This window comes from Pavona decussata, unplaced genomic scaffold, assembly GCF_977016875.1.
Source record: "Pavona decussata unplaced genomic scaffold, jaPavDecu1.1 SCAFFOLD_368, whole genome shotgun sequence".
Classification (NCBI taxonomy): Eukaryota; Metazoa; Cnidaria; class Anthozoa; order Scleractinia; family Agariciidae; genus Pavona; species Pavona decussata.
The window spans coordinates 491,640-513,905 of record NW_028145744.1 but is presented as its reverse complement, the minus strand read 5'-3'; the positions used below and the strand labels follow the sequence as shown (position 1 = coordinate 513,905).

The 22,266-nt window shown below is 39.4% G+C and overlaps 2 protein-coding genes and 1 pseudogene across 5 annotated transcripts in view; 2 read left to right on the top strand and 1 right to left on the bottom strand.

Moving 5' to 3' along the window:
* Nucleotides 1-22,266, bottom strand: part of LOC146452470 (hemagglutinin/amebocyte aggregation factor-like) — a 119,272-nt gene that overhangs the window by 3,141 nt on the left and 93,865 nt on the right. The gene's annotated exons all lie outside the window — the stretch shown is intronic.
* On the top strand, nucleotides 263-5,894 carry LOC146452475 (uncharacterized). The gene is made up of 6 exons (XM_085097849.1): nucleotides 263-641; nucleotides 2,064-2,134; nucleotides 3,206-3,428; nucleotides 3,790-4,018; nucleotides 4,684-4,836; nucleotides 5,609-5,894. Exons 2-4 carry the CDS (start codon nucleotides 2,129-2,131, stop codon nucleotides 3,906-3,908), a joined length of 348 nt encoding a protein of 115 aa, XP_084953975.1. The 5' UTR covers nucleotides 263-641; nucleotides 2,064-2,128; the 3' UTR covers nucleotides 3,909-4,018; nucleotides 4,684-4,836; nucleotides 5,609-5,894.
* On the top strand, nucleotides 6,514-20,306 carry LOC146452474 (allene oxide synthase-lipoxygenase protein-like; annotated as a pseudogene). Its single transcript, XR_014859748.1, has 6 exons — nucleotides 6,514-6,591; nucleotides 8,848-9,102; nucleotides 10,237-10,343; nucleotides 17,288-17,378; nucleotides 17,794-18,015; nucleotides 19,649-20,306. The product of XR_014859748.1 is annotated as an allene oxide synthase-lipoxygenase protein-like (transcript).

The following is a 22,266-nucleotide window of genomic DNA, read 5'->3' as shown; positions in this document are numbered from 1 at the left end:
TTCTATTAGTAAAGTTTTGCTAATACACAAATGATATGTACAAGCCAAAAGTCAACGATTACAATTTAAAAACAACGTTTCGGCGTCTTCATGACACCATTATCAATTTGAATTGTCAAAAGTAACCGAGAAAATTAGCATAAGAAAAGCATTGTCATTGTAAGTAAGTAAGGAAGTAAGTTAATAAGGAAGTAACGAAGTAAGGAAGTATTTATTGCATATGACTGCACAAAGGCCCGTATGAATGCATTTGCCGAAGCGTGCGGTGATCCAAGTCTGTAAATGAAGAGGTGATTTTAGACTTAAAATATTTTTGAATGAATTCAAGGTATGGTGTTCCCCGCGCCAAATTGTCAAAACTATCCCATAATGCATTGCGATATCAGCATATGGTTTTGATATCAGGCCGAGGCGAAATGCACTAAAAAACAGCTAGCAAAAAAACGTATGGTCCTTAACCTGTAGAGAAGAAACAGTGTTTCAGGCATTCTTTGCGATGAGAAATCAGCGCGCGGTCAGTGGATCAGCGATTGATCGATGAAACGGTATCGGCTGTGACTTTGCTGGGGAGCGAATCCGACCAACCACAGTGGCGCCGCTAGAAAGTTCTCTTCTGACAGGAAAACAACTTAAAGGCCTCAGTAAGTCTTGACCAATCATGTTTTATTCAGTTAGAGTTTGTATTTCTCTTTCACATATCGCTAAGTAATCAAAGTGTTTAGCTAAGGCCATGTTTCTGCCGGCAATTTTTTTCGTCTGCTGTTCAGCTGTGTTGTTGTGTTTAACTAGATTCAGTGAACTTTATTCAGGCAAATAGGGGCCACCTAAAATGCACAATCGTCTTAAATAAACTGGTTTACTCCAGTTCTTATTATGTTGTTTCTTTTCACTGTCATGTTTGCTTTTGAGCCGGAGAACGAAATATTTTCGAGTTAGCCTGATGTTATTATTCTAGCTGTGAAGTTGTTCGTTTCAAGAACCATAGCTTAACTTGTGTTTTGATGTGTTGTTATTTTCGCACTTCTTGTGACAAAACTTCCTCTCACTTAAATACCGTAAGTTAAGTTTACCTAGCTAATCAACACAATCAGACTTTCCGCGAATGCCTTAGTTACTTTCTAGAATTGCGTGAATATTTTGCCTAGCCCGTCGCTCGAGATACTCGCATTTGTCAAAACTAATTATATGACGAGTGGTTGTCAAAATGATGTTTATTCTCATTTTAAGTTGAATTGTTCAGAGAAATCAAATTTCGAGCCATTTCAGTTAAAAGAAAAGCTATTTCGTAAAGCGTATTTGTTGTTTCCGCCATCACAAAAAAAAAAATGAGCCTGAGTATTTCATTTCAAAGCGCCCTTTAAACAGCGCAGTGCATACGACATTATAGAACACGCTCAATTTTTGGAGGTCCAAAACCTGCTTACTTTTCGAAGTTTTATGGCCTAAAAATTCATCAGTAGACAGATCTAGGTTTGTTTTATACTTATCCAACCGTGCGTTAGTAAGATATCGTTCTTGCAATCAACAGCCCTAATTTTTACTTAGCATGCTGGTTAATCATTAACTATTATGACCGTGACCTGAAAAGACTCATTTTGAAGCCAGGGCGTGAATCCCTATAAAGTGATGGTAAAAGTTTACTGCAAAGTTCTTTTCTAAACAAATTAACTCTTTGAGTGGAAGACCGACTGAACTGAGATAGAAAAATGAACTACGACGTCGATCTGTACGGACGCCAAGGCTTGGGTAGAATGAACAATCACATACATTGAGCGTTTTTTTTTTTTTATTTAACAAAATTAAAATAATGAAAAGATTCCCTTGTCGTTAAGTGACTTTATTATATGGCTTGCTCCGCGAGCGGGCAAGATGAGTCAAATCCTGCGCTGTGATTGGCTACCCGAGCGGGCAAGGTGGAGCTATCTTGCCCGCTCGGGATTACCCGTTGCCCGTTCGCTTGGCTTCGAAAGTTTAATCCCAACAACAATGGAATCTTTTCTTCGATTTTCTCGTTGTTTTGGGGGTAAACGCTCACTAAAATGTTCGGTAAACTCTCTCAACAGTTACCTAAAGGAAAGGAAAGAGAATGGAATCGTCCTGGTGGAGTTAAAATTTTGTTTCAGCTACAATGAATGTGAGTTGAATCGGTGAGTTGCTCTGCGTGTAGTATTTTAGATAGAGTTGATTTTATAAAACTTATTGTCTCAAGTCGAGTGCCAAATTGATAAGTTCTATAGGTTTGCAATGGCTGTATTTAAATCATAGCGTAATGGAAGTTGCGTTGAGTGTTTAGAGCAGTTCAGAAAAGTATTTTTTTTTAAGTTCGCCGAAGAGGCTCACGTTTCTAATTTAGCCGCGTCTTGCTTGTTGTAAACAACAAAATCTTGTCAAAGTTTCGCCCAGTTTTCTTATTTACCCGCTCTTTTTTTCGGCTTATGTTTGCATATAATCTCAAAATCTATTGCTTCATTCAAGAATTAATGATTGGAAGCCGAAAACTGTGTAAAAAATGTTTATTATTTACGCCACCGCGCGATCGGCTAAAAATGGAGAGTTTGCCGGATTCGATTCAAATCTTCCCGCTCTTGCGAAAATCTTAATTTTTCGTTCTCAATAATTGTATACTCCCTTTACGCCATTATGAAGTTAGAGCCCTAAGATAATTTAGGATTCCTTGTTTTCCACGATTACATGCTAATCCAAAAATGCACTAAAAATAAATCCGGCTTGCACCGGCCGGCTATGAAGAATTTCTTTCCGAGTAGTTCAGTTTCATGTCCTGTTTTGTTTTGTTGTCGTAGTTTTAACTTGAAGTAAAAGCCATATAATAAATCCTTTATTGGCCAAGCTTGTTCGGTCAAGATGGCTGGATATTGGCCTCGTTCTTTTTTTGCGTTTTTTTGGACCTCGACTTCGTCTCGGTCCATAAAAACGCAAAAAAAGAACTTGGCCAATATCCAGCCATCTTGACCTCACGCTTGGTCAATAACGCATATTTATAGACTAATCACAAGTGGGTTTTTTCCCCCTAGCTTTTCATATTTTTGATCATTGCCTGATCATTTTGTTGAAATAGTTTAAGTAAAACTAAACTGAATCGCATTCTCTTTGATAGCTACTGCAAGTTTTCACTATGAAAAGAGAAACGGATTAAACATCGTTTAAACCAGAATTCAACAGGATCACTTTTGTTGTTCTTATTTAGACTGCAATGGACGGGAAAAAGTTGGCGAAACTTTTGCTGTTGATGATGGCGCTGGAACTGATGCTGTTTTCTTCTACCAAGGGTTGGCGTCGTCGTCGTCGTCGTCGTCGTCGTCGTCGTTATAGACGTCCTGCTCCTCCTCTTCGATGCAGCTCGTCCAGACCATCCGGGGTCCCCTGGGTGAACACCTGGCACCAAACTTTCGCGCGAAATTGTCCAGACCGTAAGGAAATCAATGTTTTGATGATGTCACCACACTTAATTGCTCCAAACTTTGTACCTCCGATACTTCCGTATGATCCTCCGAATACTTACTATTCTACTATAGTTTCATCTATTGAACAGTTGACATACTCGCTTGCTAGCCACTCAGTCTCTCATTCTTTCTTCATACATTCAATCACTGACTCATCCAACGGTTGTTAAAAATAGTCGGCGAAACATTAGCGAAACGGCGATTTGCTCAGCAATAAACAAATATCAAAGAGGAAATTAAACTTTCAAAAGAAGTTATGTTCATATTAGTTCCTTGTCTGAAACAACGAGTTAGAACATTGTCTTGATGAAATCCATCATCTTTTCAGGTTATTACGCTCTGAATTACTGGCGCAGTGAACACCGGAATTGCAAACAAGACCGCACCCACTACTTTCGATGCGGAAGAGCGCCGATGGTTTACCGCGAGAGCAGGAACTGCAGATAGAGCCGGATTTACCTGAACGATTATGATCAACCATTGACGTTCAGATGCCACAAAAATGGTTTTATCACGGGAGTAGCAAGCAAGTTCAGAAGCGGCGTCAATGATCGCAGGTAGTACTTGGCAACAAAATTTTCGAATATACCGATTCTAGAAACATTTTTAGTTTTGAGAATGATGAATATTCAAGAAAGTGACGCAGGCATACTCGGAAAAAAGAAATCCGAGTGCTCCTATCAGGAGTCGAACCTAAGACCTTCCGATTACTAGTTCGGATGCTCTACCACTGAGCTACAGGAGACTCGTGGGAGCTAAGGCCATTAAACTAGGTTCATGGGACAAACATCCTGCATACTGCTAGGATTTGAATGTCGAACGTGTGGTTATGAAAGAAATGTGATGGTATATTTCCAGCCTGGTGAATGAATGAGAATGATGATTATTCAAGAAAGTGACGCAGGCATACTCGGAAAAAAGAAATCCGAGTGCTCCTATCATTTTTAGTTTTGTTTGCACACTTTCTATCCGAGCCTTTATTAGACTGTTTCTGATAATCATTCTGATCACTCTCAACTTTATCGGGCGGAAGGAATGAAATTACAAGGAATCTACCCCCTTACGAAGTTGCACTTTTAGCTACCTTAAACTGCAAATAAGCATGCAATAGAGAAAAAACTGTCCAGTAACATTTATTTGATTTAAGGCCATAAGGCTCTTGCTTTGTCACTGGGATATTTTATAATTTTATATGTTTTTTTTTCTCTTTTTTTTTTTCAAGGTTTGCCTTTCGCTGTTGCCGTAGGCGTTCTTACATTTAACACAGCTGTAAGATCACTCCTTACCAAAACAACTGGGACCAGGATGTGAGGTACACTGTGCCTCGTGGATACTACCTTGCTGGAGTACACAGTTACCATGACAACCGTCACGAGTAAAGGCTGGTTTCCATATGATCGCGGATCGCAGTAAGGTCTGCGATCTGCGACCTGCTATCATATGGAAACCAGCCTTTAGATAGAACATGATTCTATCTTCTGCGATCGTCTGCGATCACGATCGCAGACGATCGCAGGCCTTATTGCGATCTGCGATCCGCGATCATATGGAAACCAGCCTTAAGTATCGGTCAATTAGTACGTACAATATAATACAACTCAATTACATGATACAACGCACTGAACCATGTCATCACAGTACAACACAACACAACAGCACGACACAATGCAACCGTGACACAATGCATCGCAACACAACGTACCACGACGCAATGCAACGCTTTATCTTTGCTACCGGCATTTTCAGAAGTTACTTTACAGTAGATATTAAAAAAGGAAATGATCTTCATGGTATTCTCTTTCCTGACGCAACTATGGTGAGCAACAAGCAGTGAGATAAAAAAGGGACTTCCTGAATGACTCGAATAAAAGTGGAACCGGCAAAGCAGTATCAAAACCTTTCAAGTTTTGTTTTTGCTTGTTCATCTAGAATTTAGAGCAGTCTTCACCCAAGTGTCAAAAAAAAAATTCAATCCAAGGTCAAAGTGGCCAGCCACAACTGCAAGTGGGCAGTCATTTCAAATTTCATACCCCTTTTCCTGCTTTTCTTTGTCAAAACAGAGTCAAAACGAAAACTTTCATATAACAGTTTACCGAAAGTTAAAGATGATTTTTAACCAAAGGTTTCTTTCATTTTGTTACTTCAAGGGATCGGCGCTGGAAGTTTGAAATCTGCAAATTCAGCCGCAAATGTAGAGGACAAGGATAAATTGTCTGCAAACAAGCAAGCACCAGCAAAGACGTTTCTAAACACTGCAGACAGCAGAAGAAATATTTTTCAGTTAAACTGGTGAAGGGCTAAAGAGTTAAATTCCGGCCTTTTTATCAGAAATAAAGATATTCAAACAAATGGAAACGCTAAATGCATTAAACGTACTTTGCTGAATAGTGCTGTATGGTGAAGGGATATCAATAAAAAAGTTTAAAGCATTGACTTTTGTCCGTTGTATTATCTGACGTTCAAAGCTCAAATCGATTTTACCCTTGCACGTCTGCCCCGCCAAATTTAACTAGGATACGATAAAAAAAATTACGCTGAAAAATGCTCCCTTGGGAAACATAAAAAGGTATAAACTTTTTTGGTCCGATTTACCAAGAACCCAAGTCTACGGATTTGACAAACTGATGGAAGATCGTGCTACAATTTAATCTATATTGGGCACCAGTCGTGAACAAAAAAGTTTGATTTTCTTTGCGAAAATTAAGGTGGCTAAACTGTTCACTGCCTCATGTAGTTCAAAACAGTCTACTTAACATTTTGTTCTTTAACCACGTTTGTCACCGCAAGACCAGGAATCAGTCTTGCCAAAAATGTCAAGGCGGAAGGGATGGGGGGATGTCTTCATTTTGGAGATAAGACGAGGGACAAAATGCCACGCACTCAACTTGTAGATAGCGGAGGGGAGGGGGGGGGGGGGAAAGAAGGGGGGAAAGTTCCTCCTTTATAAGCTATATAGTTATGTGCGTCCACAAAGGGTTTGATTTTTGAGCCGTTTTAATTCGGTCTGAAAATGGTTTATACTGCTTAACAATTTTGGTCTGAAAGTGTGAAAATGGGTTTGGATTTTACAGAAATGGGTAAAGATTCCTTGACGCCCTATGCGCCACCTTGGCACGAGGGGACAAGTAAAGTAAAGTAAAGGGTAAAGATTCCAGAAACCAGGTCTGAAATAGGATGCCGGATCAGGATCAGGATCAGGATTCGGAAAGCCGAGCCACACATGAACACCCCCCCCCCCCCCCCAAAAAAAAAAAATCCCGAGAAATTACCTTTCCCCCCTCCCTCTCGGGTCATGTAAATACGGACTCTTTTCCGGGTTTTAATTTAAAAACAGGAGCCATAATCAAGGATTATGACACAAAATAATGAAAATAATGACACAGCAGTGGGTATACTGTGTAAATTATTGACACTAGGGTGATCCATTTTTAATTCACATGGTAGTAAATAATAAAAATTGAACCTTCCACCGCTAAACGCTTGACTTAGCTAGACCGGTGTAGCGTCTCTTGTGTTTAACTGAAACCATCACAGTTCGACTTAAACACAAGACTAACAGTTGACAAACAGTAGCACCCAATGGTTCATTTCGGTGGAAATCTGATTGGAAGACCTTTTAATAGTAGACGACATTTCGGCGTCCTAATGCCAATATTATCAAACTGAAATGTAAATTATACTCCGAGAAATTGACAGAAAAAACGGAGTAAATTAGCGTAAGAAAAGCATTGTCATTGTCACACAAACGCAGTGAGTTTGGCGCGAATCGAGTTACTTTGCATATTCAGGCAGGGCCTTATTTATTTAATCACGGTAGTGGATTTCGTACAAAAGACAATCCGGCAAACTTGTTTTTTACAGTTTTTAAGTGCAAAAAATTAGTTCTATGTCGTGGCTTAGTGAAGTTCACCAGCTACAATTCAACAATGATGATATCCTTTTATCTTGTGACATATCCCGGCTTGTCTACTAACGTGCCTCTAGATTGTTCAAATACACCATTCAGATACTTGCCGATAAAGCTTTCAAGGACAACTGGTTCAATGTAACGGCCCGACTTGAACCTCACCAGAGCTGACCGTGTTGATTTTCTTCGCCTGGGCAGCCACTAATTAACGCTCAGTTGTTATACGAGCAAACCGATGGCGTCGCTATGGGCTCCCCTCTTGGGCCACTATTTAACAGTTATTGACCAAAGTGGAGGTAAATATACATACTTTCACTGACACTGAAGCGGATTAATTGCTTTAGTATATACCACACCAGCTGAATAACTAACGGACCAAAAAATTATTTTATTTCTGACAATATACCGACAAATGGTATGAAATTTTAAAATCTCGCGCGCGGCCACGTGGTAAGCGATTTCTTATTGTAGAAAGTTCCGTCTTGCTTTCTTGCGGACAAATAAAACTTTTGGAGACACCTGTTTAGTTCCTACAGTGTCATTTCTTCAATTTGTTTGTGAAACTCGTCTTGTTCAGCGCGCGCGAAAAGTACTATTCACTAGTGTGAATAGTAACTTATATTGAGAAAACTCTCGAGCGACGTCATCCATCTACAAGAGGTATATCGATGACACACTCACTGTGATGCCGCAAATGATCATCACAGCTAATTTTCTGCAGACTCTCAACCCGCCCATACACTTCAGTTAAGTTCGCGCATGGAACTGAAAGTAGCAACATGTTTCTCTTTCTTGGCATGCAGATTTCTAACAGTGTTCCCGCATTTAAATTAAACTGTACGTATACGTAAAACCTACGAACACGGGCCTTTTACCGCGCTTCCAAAGCCATGTTGACATATATCGGTTTTAAACGGAGCTCATTTAAAACCATGCCCTTGCCTTGACCGTGCTTATTGGTTATCTTCGGGTTGGTCTTATTTTTCCGAAGAGTGTGATCGGGTGAAAGGGTTATTAACTAATAAACGTTGCCATGAAGGAATTAATTGATTTAAAGCCGTGTGATGAACAACCATTGCTCTGTTCTAGCAAAAAAAGCCCGATTAGTGTTGTCTCGCCTTTCAAAGACCAACACTTTACCGACATTGTCAAGGCAAGCAATTCATTTAAACTAAGACCAGAAGACACGCACCACTGTTCACACCGTTTTTGTAAGGTGTGCGGGGCGCGAAATTTTCGCGGATTTTCCATCGATCCGCGAAAATTAGATCCCGCACTCCCGCCAAAAAAAAAAAAGCCTGAAATCAGCGAAAATCTACTCCTGTTACTAACATTACTGAATTTCATTTAAACTGGTACCAAGCAACAAAACGACAACGACTTGTATTCTTTACAATTGTAATAGAGAGTCTCTGCTGTCTCTGGGTAAATTCGCTTCTAAAATCAACTTCGTCTAGACAAGCTTTTCCCCTTTTCAAGGTTCATTTCCTGATGGATTCATTCTGTGTGATATTAAAATTCACCACGTCGGTCCTTCATCCCTTACATCAAATACTGAGGTATCATTGCAGAGAGGTAGTGGTCCCGAACACGATTGGAACTCCAGAACTTGTTGACAACGGTGCATTGATGGATCAGTTGTTTGCATTTGGACATAAGGGAACATATCGACTCCTTAAAGATGCATAGCCATTATCCACGTGGGACATCACAGATTTTAGAAGCGAATTAAAGGTGCGCTGTTCCATCATCTTTCCATTATTTACTGTTTCTGTGACTTGGGGCTAGCAAAGGTAAATAGCGGTTGGCACAATCAAGTGCCATTTCGGTTTAACTTAATGTGGCTCTGAAGGGGCCATAAAAACCCTGTTCTAACTTGCTATTTTTCTTGTTCTTTAATGCTTAATATCTGTAAATTACAGAAAAGAAACGATGCAGTAAACGTTGCGAAAATCAATCGGATGCGATAATTGATGCGGTTGATAGAAAATACAAGTTACTACAGCAAAATGGGCGAACAAAAAATAGACAAGAACATAAAAATAGCAGAATAAGCAAAAATGAAGAGCTAAAGTGATACTTACTAACGTTATATGACCTTTAAAAACGGACAAACGAAGCGATGTAGAAAACGCAAAAAACCTAAAACTGTACTCCAAAGCACAAAACAAGAATGAATAAAAAAGAAAATACGCGAATTTATACTAATGAACTACGGAACAATGAACGATGTTATGCAGAAAAAACGAACGATATACAAGCGTGACACAAAAAATGTTCCTAGAAAACAAAAGAGTTGGTTTAAAAAGAATGCGGCCGCAACAGGCTCCATAAAATGGAACGATAGCTATCTCTTGGCCACAATATTGAAAGAGAAACTGAGCTGTTTAACGTCTCCCCCACAGAGCCCCCCCTTAAAGCGGCAGTGTCACGGTGATTTTGCTGTACTTTGGTCAAAACTGCACAGACATTTGACGAAACACCTCTTTGCTAACATGAAATTACTCTTACAACACCGGGAAGAAAACATTATAAGGAATTTCTCCAAGGAAGAACTGACTATAATTAGTTTTTAGCGACTTCTCTAAAATACACAAGAGGATCTTTCAAGATTAATCCAATTTTTCAAGTTGTAATCCATTCCCAGCCTAGCCATCTACAGTTAAACATATTAAACTTAAACTAGTTTCTGTGCACCAGAATGGTTGTTGTTAACAAGAACGAACCGTTATTTTAACGATTCCATCGATTGAAGTATGTTCTGTGGCCATTCACAGTAATACTAAAACAGGTGACACTGGCCCTTTAGGCAGGCGGAAACATTAATATAGAATATATGTAACTTTTAGCTTTGTTTTGTTTCAACAGAAACGCGGAGTTGATGACAGTGATCTTCTGCCATACTTTCCTTACCGGGATGATGGCAAGCAAATCTTAGAAGTCATTGAACAGATGGTGAAGGACTACGTGGACTTGTAAGTATGAATTATCGGCAACAGACACAGACAAGTGTTGAAAAGTTTCGCTCAGCAACGCCTCAACAGTTAGAAAACACACCGAAACGAATCCAGCATTCAACGACAGAGAGAGAGAGAGAGAGAGAGAGAGAGAGAGAGAGAGAGAGAGAGAGAGAGAGAGAGAGAGAGAGAGAGAGAGAGAGAGAGTAGTAATAGATGTTAAAAATTAGCCGGGTTAGTGGATCCCCTTGGATCCCCTTGGATCCCCTTAATTAATATTCCTAAGCGTCGAGGCAATGACGTCATCTATTGTTATAACCTAGGGAAAAAATGCGTTCCTCCATACTAATGAAGTGTCGAGGTTTACTAATGAGCGTCACTCTTGCACAAAGGAAACAATAGACATGCCTAGGCTTGCCCGCTCTATTCCCACCCTGATTGGATCTTAAGATTTATATTGTCTGTTTTGAATAAAAAGCGGGTAGATTTCGAAAGCGTCATTCCTTCATTCAACTTAAACTCGCTGGGAAAACTTTTTCCGATTTTCAAAACGTTAGTACCGTTGAAAATGGCTTTTGTCATCAACGTTGTTGATCTTCAAGCTGCCTTGAGCGCTTGTTTAACTGTCCGCGACTGGGAGGTGTTGTTTGAAGCCCCGTTTGCTGGGAAAATTTATCTCCGATATTTCAGGTTATTCGTGACGATTATCGATCATTACCGTTAAAAAACAAAACACACACACATATATACACAAAGTGGCGCTGAAAACTCTATATTTCAAGTTTGTTTGACTATTACAAGACCTTTTTCTCCTACCTACCTCGAGGAAATAAAAAAACTATTAAAGTCACGCACCGTTAGTCAGTTAATTATGCGGGTCCACGAGCCTTAAGTTGCATACAAATTAGTTCAGTTCTGCTGAAAAACCCCCAAGGGAGTATCTTGACGCATTAGTATATAATCAATTTTATATAACTTAACAAGGATCAATTAAAACACGCGACTTATAATTGCTAGCAATAGAACCAGACAAGAGATACCGTTTAAAAAACTTTATTAAAAAACAATAAAGGGTACACAGCGATTCCTGCCTGCTTAAATTAATTTGCATGTTATGTTTGGCGCGCACTGAAAAAATAAAACACGCTCAGAATATACTGAAAATTCTTTATTTAAATCGTTTAACAATTCAAGTACAAAGCAAAGTTCTTATGACAGCGTTAATCATCTTTATCCTCGTCATCGCTAGGGGGATAGAATGTCATTTTTGATGTCCTTTCATCCTTGTGTGTGATCGCTCCACAATCATAACATCGACGGAGAGATTCCTTGGCGTGCTTTCGTTCAAGAGGAATCTTGTGATCACATATAGGGCAAACTTTACAGTTATCTTCCCAAAAGCACTTAGGACATTTCATGACTACGGTATCATATCCATGTGAACTGTTGCAGTGTCGGCACGGATCATGAACTTTTGCCTGAGCTATTGTTGAATTTTCAACTGAGTCGCTACTATTCTCAGCCTCTTCTTCTTCCCAATCATTTTCCAGGCCGCTGTTATGAGACTCTTCAGGTTGGCTATTTTCAGAACTGGTTTCCTCCTCTTCACTGCTGTCTGACAAGTTTTCATCATTAGCCTCATTACCTGATTCGTCCTCTTTATCGTATCCTCTTTCTTTTTCTAACAAATCGCTTAGAAGTTTTTTATTTTTGACCAGTCGCTTATTCACTCCGAGCTCTGCCAGTCCATCTAGGAAAGTATTGAGCGCACGGGGTTTGGCGACATCTTCGTTATGAGGGAGTAACACATACTCGACCAGCTCTGAGATGTTTGTTACTGGTATTGCGCGCTGGTTTCGGAGTAACAGTCCACTAGGTGTCCAGAACAAGATATTTTTAGAAGCAGCCATACTATGCAATAGTTCAGAAGCGTGCTTTCTGGAAACGGCGTTGGAAAGGTTGTTCAAGACATCTTTTATTCTTGGTTCTTCATTCTCGCTTTCATCATCAGAACTTTCGCTTTCTTCATGTTCACTCTCGTGTTCATCTTCAACCAAATCTATCTTTCTCTTCATATTCATCAGCACTCGTTAAAAGAGAGACACAAATGACCAAATTTCAGAATCCACGGTCTCTTTTATAACATAAGATACCACAAGCTACTAATTGCAGGGGTCAGTAATTCTTGTATAAACCCACTACCCTCTTGCACAAGGACGCGTTTCTTTGTCTTGTAAGGAACATTTCGCTGAGCAAGATTTAGAAGAGCATCCTTATGCGAACGCAATATGGCCCTAACTTCTTCAGACACTGGTATGTTTTCTGTAAGTACTTATAAATAACTTGCAATAACGCATGCAGCTGTTGTGGAGTAGCTGTTCTCAAGAGAAACTGACGCTGCTTGGAAGGGCAATCAGAAAGGAGCTGAAGGAAACCTCGGTTGTTCTTTACAACGCGAGACATGATCATGGAATGAGTTTAAGAAAGTAAGTTCTCCCCTTTTATTGTGTAGGGTGTGGGGGAAGCAATAGACTTGAGGAGAAGGAAAACACTAGAAATAAGGAGGAGGAAAAACAATAGAATTGAGGAGGAGGAGGAGGAGGAGGAGGAGGAGGAGGAGAAGGAGGAGGAGGAGGGAGAGGAGGAGGAGGAGGAGGAGGAGGAGGAGGAGGGGGAGGAGGGAAAACAACAGAATTGAGGAGGAGGAGGGAGAGGAGGAGGAAAACAATAGAATTGAGGAGGAGGAGAAGGAAAACACTAGAAATAAGGAGGAGGAAAAACAATAGAATTGAGGAGGAAGAGGAGGAGAAGAAGGAGGAGGAGGAGGAGGAAGAGGAGGAGGAGGAGGAGGAGGAGGGGGAGGAGGGAAAACAACAGAATTGAGGAGGAGGAGGGGGAGGAGGGAAAACAACAGAATTGAGGAGGGGGAGGAGGAGGGAAAAAAATAGGGGTTAATTCTATATAAATGTGACACATTCGATGTTTTTTTCAGTTCACGTTAAGTCTTCACTGAGTTGACATGAGTTGGTTCTGTTCTTTCTGCGAAAAATCCTTTAGTAGAAAAGATGACATGCAAAGACATATGTTTAATAAGCACAATGAGTCGCCGAGTTTCACACCATTCAGAGCTATGCCGTTTTCTCCAGAAAAATGTCAGCGGTTTCGCTTCCAGCATCCTTTTACTTCCATGATTGCCGGGATGGCGGGGTCTGGAAAAACGGCCTGGGTTCGATCTCTATTGCACCAAGCTTCAGAGACAATTCACCCTCCCCCGGAGAGGATCGTTTGGTGTTATTCACAATGGCAGCCTGCGTACACAGAAATGCTAGTCGCCATGCCACATATTGAATTCGTCAAGGGCATTCCTAAGGCTTTGGAGCAGGATTCCTATTTTAATGTAAACACACGGAATTTGATCGTGTTTGATGATCAGATGATTGACGCCAGTAAAGACAAGCGAATTGTGAACCTCTTCACTCGTGGTTCTCATCATCGTAATCTCAGTGTGATTTATATCGTGCAGAATCTATTCCATCAGGGAAAAGGTAGCCGCAGCATAAGCCTTAACAGTCATTATTTGGTGTTATTTAAGAATCCACGAGACAAATTGCAAATCTTGACTCTGGCGAAGCAAATGTATCCGGCCAAACGGATTTCTTTTTAAATCAGTACGAAGAGGCTGTGAAAGACCTTTTGGTTATCTGTTGATTGATCTGAAAACCACTACCCAATACAACTGTAGATTGCGAACAAACGTCCTCCCCAGCGAAGAAGGCTTTAAGCAAGCAATATTTCAAGAAAACATTCCTCAAGAGCTTTTAAAATATCTGAAGCAGCAAAACATAGCGACACCCCCGGTACTTCCAGCTATGGAAGAAATAAAGGGCAGTATGGATGGCATGCTTTCTCGAAACGATCTCCGGGAAGATGAAAAAGCTAAACGATACTTTCAGTTGCAAAACAGATACCTGGCTTTTAAAGAACAATTAAATTCAAGAACACGACCGGAAGAAATAATCAGCGCTGTTCCAGACTTAACATCAAGGGCACTAGATTCTTCGACAGCCACGGCAGCATTCCCCACTCCCCTCAACCCTTTTAACGTAACACCTGAATTAACACAAGCGGCTATCTCTCAAAAACCATACAAAGAAAGCCTCACGCCTGCACCACCCTCAAACCCTCCTTTCCTGACCCCTCCTCCCACAGTAGAAACCCCATCACAACAAGCCCCGAAGCGAAAAAGGCGTCGGATTCAATTTGTAAATTATTTGGATGATCATGAAGCTCATGGCAAACGGCTGAGGAAACGTCGGCAAAAGAAATTTAATCCTTACAAGTACTCCATGGGTGAAGAAGATGAAGATTAATTAATTTCATCCGCTTAAAATCGCTGTGTATTTGACTCTTTTTTTCATTGTTTTTTAATAAAGTTTTTTTAAACGGTATCTCTTGTCTGGTTCTATTGCTAGCAATTATAAGTCGCGTGTTTTAATTGATCCTTGTTAAGTTATATTAAATTGATTATATACTAATGCGTCAAGATACTCCCTTGGGTTTTTCCAGCAGAACTGAACTAATTTGTATGCAACTTAAGGCTCGTGGACCCGCATAATTAACTGACTAACGGTGCGTGACTTTAATAGTTTTTTATTTCCTCGAGATAGATAGGAGAAAACGGTCTTGTAATAGTCAAACAAACTTGAAATATAGAGTTTTCAGCGCCACTTTGTGTATATATGTGTGTGTGTTTTGTTTTTTAACGGTAATGATCGATAATCGTCACGAATAATCTGAAATATCGGAGATAAATTTTCCCAGCAAACGGGGCTTCAAACAACACCTCCCAGTCGCGGACAGTTAAACAAGCGCTCAAGGCAGCTTGAAGATCAATAACGTTGGTGAAAAAAGCCATTTTCAACGGTACTAACGTTTTGAAAATCGAAAAAAAGTTTTCCCAGCGAGTTTAAGTTGAATGAAGGAATGACGCTTTCGAAATCTACCCGCTTTTTATTCAAAACAGACAATATAAATCTTAAGATCCAATCAGGGTGGGTATAGAGCGGGCAAGCCTGGGCATGTCTATTGTTTCCTTTGTGCAAGAGTGACGCTCATTAGTAAACCTCGACACTTATTAGTATGCAGGAACGCATTTTTTCCCTAGGTTATAACAATAGATGACGTCATGGACTCGACGCTTAGGAATATTAATTAAGGGGGATCCAAGGGGATCCAAGGGGATCCACTAACCCGGCTAATTTTTAACATCTATTACTACTAGAGAGAGAGAGAGAGAGAGAGAGAGAGAGAGAGAGAGAGAACAATACGCATTCGCTTGTATAACATAGCAGAACTTTCCAAAATCACAACCTGCCAAAAACTGGTTTAACCGGTAACTTTTCGCCTTAAGAACATTACAGTTTGCTCAGAATAGTTTCTAGAAACTTCTGGAAACGTAGGCAGTTCATGAATGCGTAATAGTCTTTAACAGTCTCTAAATCCATTGGGGAAATTTTGCTAAGAGTGTACATGAATTTACAGCAACAAGTTATCTTGATCAATTGCCGAGGGCTGAGATAATTAAGCTAAGAAGATTTCGATCACTAGATTAGGACATTTCAACTGAAGACATTTTACAGAATATGTAAATGCGTGACAGAACAAATATATTTCCTCCCTTCCTTCCTAAATTCAGTTTCTTGGTGTTTTGGAGAGATTAGTACATTAATTAAAGGTAAAAGGAAAACATAACAGGGAAGCTGAGGTATTAACTTATTAATACGTAGTAAAACTAAACAGATACCTACAGGAATATAACATTACCTGCCTTTGTTCACTTTTGTTAGCAATCGAAAAATAATCTCCAAATTTTCTTGAAAACGGCTATTATGGTTCATGAAAACTGTTCATTAATGTTTTTGGCTATCGAATGGAAACAGAGAGCTTGTTTACAAGGGGGGAGGGTAACCCTATCAAGAGGTTGTCCTAGGTTGTCTTAGCACTCATGAATACATTTCTTCCTTTTTTACGCGACCTGTTTACAAGGCAGATAGCACTAGGGCTCCCTCCCTGTAAACAGGCCCTAGCTTGGAAAAAGTTGGGCGGACTATTTTAAGTTCTGTCCTCGTGTCTTAAGCGGCCTTCACACGGCGGACTAAAGTTGGCAAACTTGTGTTGGCAAACTCAAATTGGTGTGTGTGAGCGGCACAAAAACAGTCGGCAAAAACGTTGACAAACTGTTGGCGACAAATAGAACTAGCCTCTATTCTCGCCAACTTTTTCACCAACTTTTTCGTGTTGGTAAACTAGTTTTTGACGCTCCAAGGGTACTGATATAAGGTTTCGTTCAAACCTTTCTATTTTTCCAGCGCTTTCTGTTTCTTCTTCGGCGATTAACATACAATCGGACCAAGACACAAGCGGCAACTCTTCGCGAGTGCCACTGCACTACGTCGACCATGTTGCAAATTTAACGTGTTGTGATTTGACGCGAGTTTGACGTGTGAAGGCACGAGTTTGCCAACTTTTTGAAGTTCGCCAACACGAGTTTGCCAACTTTAGTTTGCCGTGTGAAGGCCGCTTTAGATTACATTGATAATAGGTTACGGCGCATCCTGTTTTGAACAAAATTCACTTGATTTCATGTAATTGGAGTGTACAAGTCATGTATGAGCAATTTTAAGTTTTGTAAATATGCATGGATAAAGATCATTACACGGTGCTTTTGAATTAGCATTTATATTTCATGCTCATAAGTCTGGTTAATCAAGTTTTCACAAAATTATGTGATGCTTTTATTCCTATTTCTATGTTACTGGCATTATATCGTTTTGTTTTGTTTTTTATTGTAAAACTTATTACAAACTTCGCTTTGAGTCTATAATCATTCATTGTCTCCGAAGAGTCGTGGAGAGAATTCTCGATTGAAATGTTTCATTGTGTTATGTAAATTGATATTTAAGGTATTATCACAACGATGGAGACATAATAAATGATCACGAATTTCAAAGGTACCTCGACAACTTGTCTACAAACGGCAAAGGTATTGGAAGAGTAAGTATAAAATCGACCATGCATTTTTATTGATCATGTTGTTGTTGTTTTCTCTGTTCTTGTTTCCTTAACTACAACGTTGTCGTCCGGAATTCCTAAGTTTATGACGCATGCGCATTTCCTTTTTGAATGCATTGCCGCCTTGATATGACTGAAAATCATTATGCAGAGTTAGCGAAAAAAATATACTCTTCCCCTGAGCTGTACCAGGTGGTTAGTGGTTAAGGTCACTACAGAACTGTTGATTAAATTGTAACATGATTTTACTTCGTTGGGCCATCGAATTGTAAAAACAAAAAGAAAACGAGATACTTGGAAAGTAAAAAGATAAATCACGTCACAGTCTATTTAATTGGTCAAATAAAATCATTCTATACAGAAGACTGAAACATTGAACCACTCTTAACTTTACCAGATTCAAGGATTTCCGGCGAGCATTCAAACAAAAGACGAACTCTGTGATATTGTAACCCGCATCATCTCACATGTGAGCATTCAACACGCTGCCGTCAACTACCCATTAACAGACTATGCTCAATACACGCCCAACCAACCAACCAAGCTCTACAATGATACCAATGTGCCACATGATGACAAGTTTTCTCTTTTGCGGCTGCCAAATGGGAAGACTTCTGCTGTAAGTGTGATTTCATTGTTTACCTGAAGACTGGATAGCATTTTGCGGGAGGAGGCCTGGCTTAGTTAGCTTGCGCGCCGGACTTGTAACCTGGAGGTACCGGGTTCGAATCCCGCTCTGACCACTTGGATTTGTGTCACGGTAGCCCCAAGGCCACGCTTTGTGAATAGCCCACTGGTTTGCCTCCCATCAGTTGAAATTTTTAATAAATGCTATGTTAATTTTATTTCATTGATTATTATTTATAGTGTCCCCAATAGGCCATTTTCATGATGGCGCCATTTGACTACAACTACCAGAATTCATTTCGTTTTCCCTTTCAAATTCAAATTTTGTAATCCCAGTGGACAGCAAAGAACAATAGCTCTAATTTGCACGAGAAAGCAAAAAAAATTAAGGATTCTGGTAGTTGTAGTCAACTGACGCAATAGTGAAAATGTCCTATTAGTACTACAGCGCTTAATTTTATTTTACCATGAATACTAGACATTTGAAATCAAATGGTCCTAAAGGAACGATAAATAGTTAATCGGCTTTGTATACTTGTCCGTTTATGAGACTTTGAGTCTGTCGAATAAAATATCGGTTAAAATAGGCATTCAAATGAAAGCACTTTCAAAGCGTTGTTAAAGTTTATGTAATGTTTAACACGTGCTGCGAGTTTTTTGAACGGCCTCAAAAACATTCCTGGAAAAGCGTGTGTCAAGAGAGCTCATAACAATGACGCTTTTGTGAACGTTGGAAAATAGCATACGAAAAAAACATCAAACACAGCATACTAATAAGGAGGGGGTTTTATAGGGTTTTAACACCACTGCATGTGATGTTTTCATCGACCATTTGATAGGTCAACGGGGTTATGAATTATTAATGAATTTTTGAAGAGACTTCACACAGAGTCATACTGAATTATATAATAAGTGGTACCAACTTTTGAGTCTGTCGAATAAAATATCAGTTAAAGTAGGCATTCAAATGTAAGCACTTTCAAGAGAAGTGTGGAAGTTTATTAACTTGTGATAACATTCTATTCATTTCCAAACTCCAAACCAAGACTTATTGTTTTTATTTTTTAAGATACGCCCTGGCTTAAAGGAGCAGTGTTACTTATTTTTAGTGTCACTTTGAATGGTAAAAAAAACATATTTGTATGGTTGGAAACGTTCTAATAATGGTTCGGTTTTGTTAACAATCACCTTACTAGTGCACAGAAACTAGTATCAATTATGTTTGACTGTGGATGGCTAGGATGGAAATGGATTGCAATTTGAAAAAATTGGCCAGTTTTTTCAAGTTCCTTCTGACTATTTTGGAAAAACTGCCAAAAGTTGATTATAGTTTATTTTTCTCGGAGAAGTTATTTCATATTTTCTTCCCAATGCTGTGAGAGAAATTTTATGTTAGAAAAGAGGTTCTTAGGTTCAAAATCTCCGTAACAGCGCCCATTTAAAATCTCTGGAATTCCCTTTCTGATTATATTAGGTCTTCTTCAACTCTTGGTGAATTTAAGACTAAGAATCTCTTTACCAATTAATATTTTCGTTTTTTAGTTTTAATTACCAGTAGTTTTCACGGCTCTTTGCAGTTAATCCGTCAGTTATAATCGAATGGTTTGGCTTTTATAATTTTACAGATCGAAGCGAGTTTTACCAACAAACTGGGATTGTATCGATTCGACTCTTTGTTCGAATACGGGAAGAATCTTGAGGATCTCAAGGCGGCCAGACTCGTGAACAGTGCCTATAGTAACCTCACGAATTATGTCCAGCCTCGTATGAAAGCAAAGAATAAAGAGCGGAAAAAGAGAGGTGACCTGACCTATCCGTATCTTATTCCAAAATGGCTGCCTAGTGGAATTCAGACCTAGCTGATCATTTTAGTGCTGAGATCAGCGCATACGTTTTGAGGCGTAACCAAGGTTGTCGAGAAAAAGTAGCGTAATTTAGTTGCAATGGTAATAGTTAATAAGCCAGCATGTGTCAAGTTTCATTGTCCACAAGAGTGGATCTTGTAATAACAGTAGGGATTAGTTAGTTGAGGTTATAACGGTCCTTATAGTTACCTTTTGCACTTTGTTAAGTCTGCTGCACGAAAAAAAAATAGTAAACAAACATGCCAGCCATGAATCGATTCGTAGTCAGGTTTTTATCGTGTGTAAGTTACAGCATAAGAGTGTAACACTTGAGTGTGATTTCTTTTGCAGTAAACGGGATGAAGTAAGGATCAGTGTGTTGACGCTTCATTCCAGCTAAGATTAAACAATAAAGATTAAACAGTGTTTGCAAGACAGATTTTTTTTGAGTTATTCAGAGCTTGTTCCATCAAAGTAAGCTCTATCATGTTATGGCAGGAGGTGACATGTCGTCAGGCTCTGTTTGAAATTTCGCCCGCCATGTTCGGTAATTCTTTTCCACATTTGCCGGCGCTAAAATTCCGGTAAGGTTGGGGTAGAAAACCTAAAGTTTTTGGTGAGAAGATGGGTTATTTCCCTGCCGGCAATATAAATCACTCATGAATTGGTTTCATTGAATTGCGTTTTTAGACGTACGAAAACATTCTAAAAATAAAATTCTGTTTCTAGTAAAGTGAAACGTTTTTTCAGGGTTTCGGTCTACAATTTTGGAAAATGGATTCTGCGAGTGTAGTGTGACGGAATTTTGTATTTCCCGTTCGTCTTTTTCGTGCATAATTTACCGATGTTATGTTGTTAACTGTTGGAAAATCTTTAAAGAAAAACCTTAAAATGAAGACCTTAATTGAGCTAAAACCTTGGACGTTTTGTGATGGTCAGTTTGCCCTGCATCCCCTTCAATGTTGAAACTCAATCGATCAGATTCTACAACAACATTCAGCTGGGACTTCAACGCGGTTTGTGTCCAATGTCGTAGCTTGTTTTGACCATGTTGAGAAAGCAATTGTTCTCGTTTTTTATTTTCAATTGCATATTTATAGACCTCATATTCTTTTCTTAGACATGATTAACTACACAATGCCTTCCCCAGATCCAAGATAAAATTCAACTCGATAGCTTCCATCCTAAACACAAAACCTCCATGTAGAGGCGAACCCACACTGCTCTTAAGAAGCGGGAAGGGGTGGGGGAGGAGATGGGTTGGGGGGGGGGGGGGGGTGAGGAATGCATAGAATGGCTGAGATTTGAAAACTAACAGGGTGAAGGAGGAACCTCTCCTAGATCCTTCATTGCATCCAAGGGTGAGCGAGTAATTAAGGTGGCCGAATACAGTTTGCGCGCGCTTTACAGATTCTGTTAGTGATGCTATTAATTACGTGCTAGGGTTGTGGTACGCAAATACGGCGGTCGATAAAGTGATCCCTTAATTTCACATGAAATGGATAATAAAGTTAAGCTTTGATCCTAAATAACTAAGTTTCTCATTTCCGGACCCTTTTTCTTTTCTTTCCGAGCAAAAAAGTCGTTCACCAAGACCTTTTGCATGCTTTTCATCTTTGCCATGAAACCCAATTTAAGCCACGCATGCGCGTTGGACCAAAAAATAGCGACTGGTTGTTTTCGTGGAAATGAGCTGTTTTCTAAGGAACCGCTCATTAGAATTTCGTGAAATTTGGCATGAAAATAGTTCCCTAAAAGCGTAACTCGCCTACAAAGAGAAACCTAAATCTAACAGAGGGTATCTTCACAAAACATTAAAATGCAAAATCAATATTTACAGGAAATCTCTCTGTTAAAATTACATGAAAATAGTGCAACTGTGTCAGTTTTTTGTAAGTTTTTCTGTATCCAAAAAATGGAAAAAATCTAATGAGTACATTTTCTAAAAAGAAAGGAAACCTACTATTTATGGACGTTTAATAGTTCGCTGCGTTGCCATAAAAACGGTACTTAGCTCAACAAGACGTACGAAAATACATTTCTTCTTAGTTAGTCTTACACCATACCAATTTTGGGCGTCCAGAAGTACATAGTTTCCAAATAACGTCTTCTAACACCTGTACACTAAAAAACTGTATTCGGCCACCTTAACAGATTAAGTTTTTCATGATCAATGTGATTGTAGTTCATGATCCCAAGCAATCTCATTATCACGGACTAAAAAAATGCAGATGTTCTATTCCAGGGATACTATTTCCATTTCAGAGTTGTTTTGAACCTCATTGCAAAGGCGAGGCAAAGTGCAAAGCTTTTCATTGACAATTAGTTTTTTTTGCATAGGAATGAAAACTAAGCCTCGCTTTCATAATGAGGCTCAAAACAACTCGGAAATGGCTTAT

Excerpts from the sequence above, each read along its gene's own strand:
- LOC146452475 (XM_085097849.1), top strand. Across the intron at positions 3,429-3,789 it reads CGCGCGAAATTGTCCAGACC|GTTATTACGCTCTGAATTAC; the intron begins GTAAGGAAATCA and ends TCATCTTTTCAG.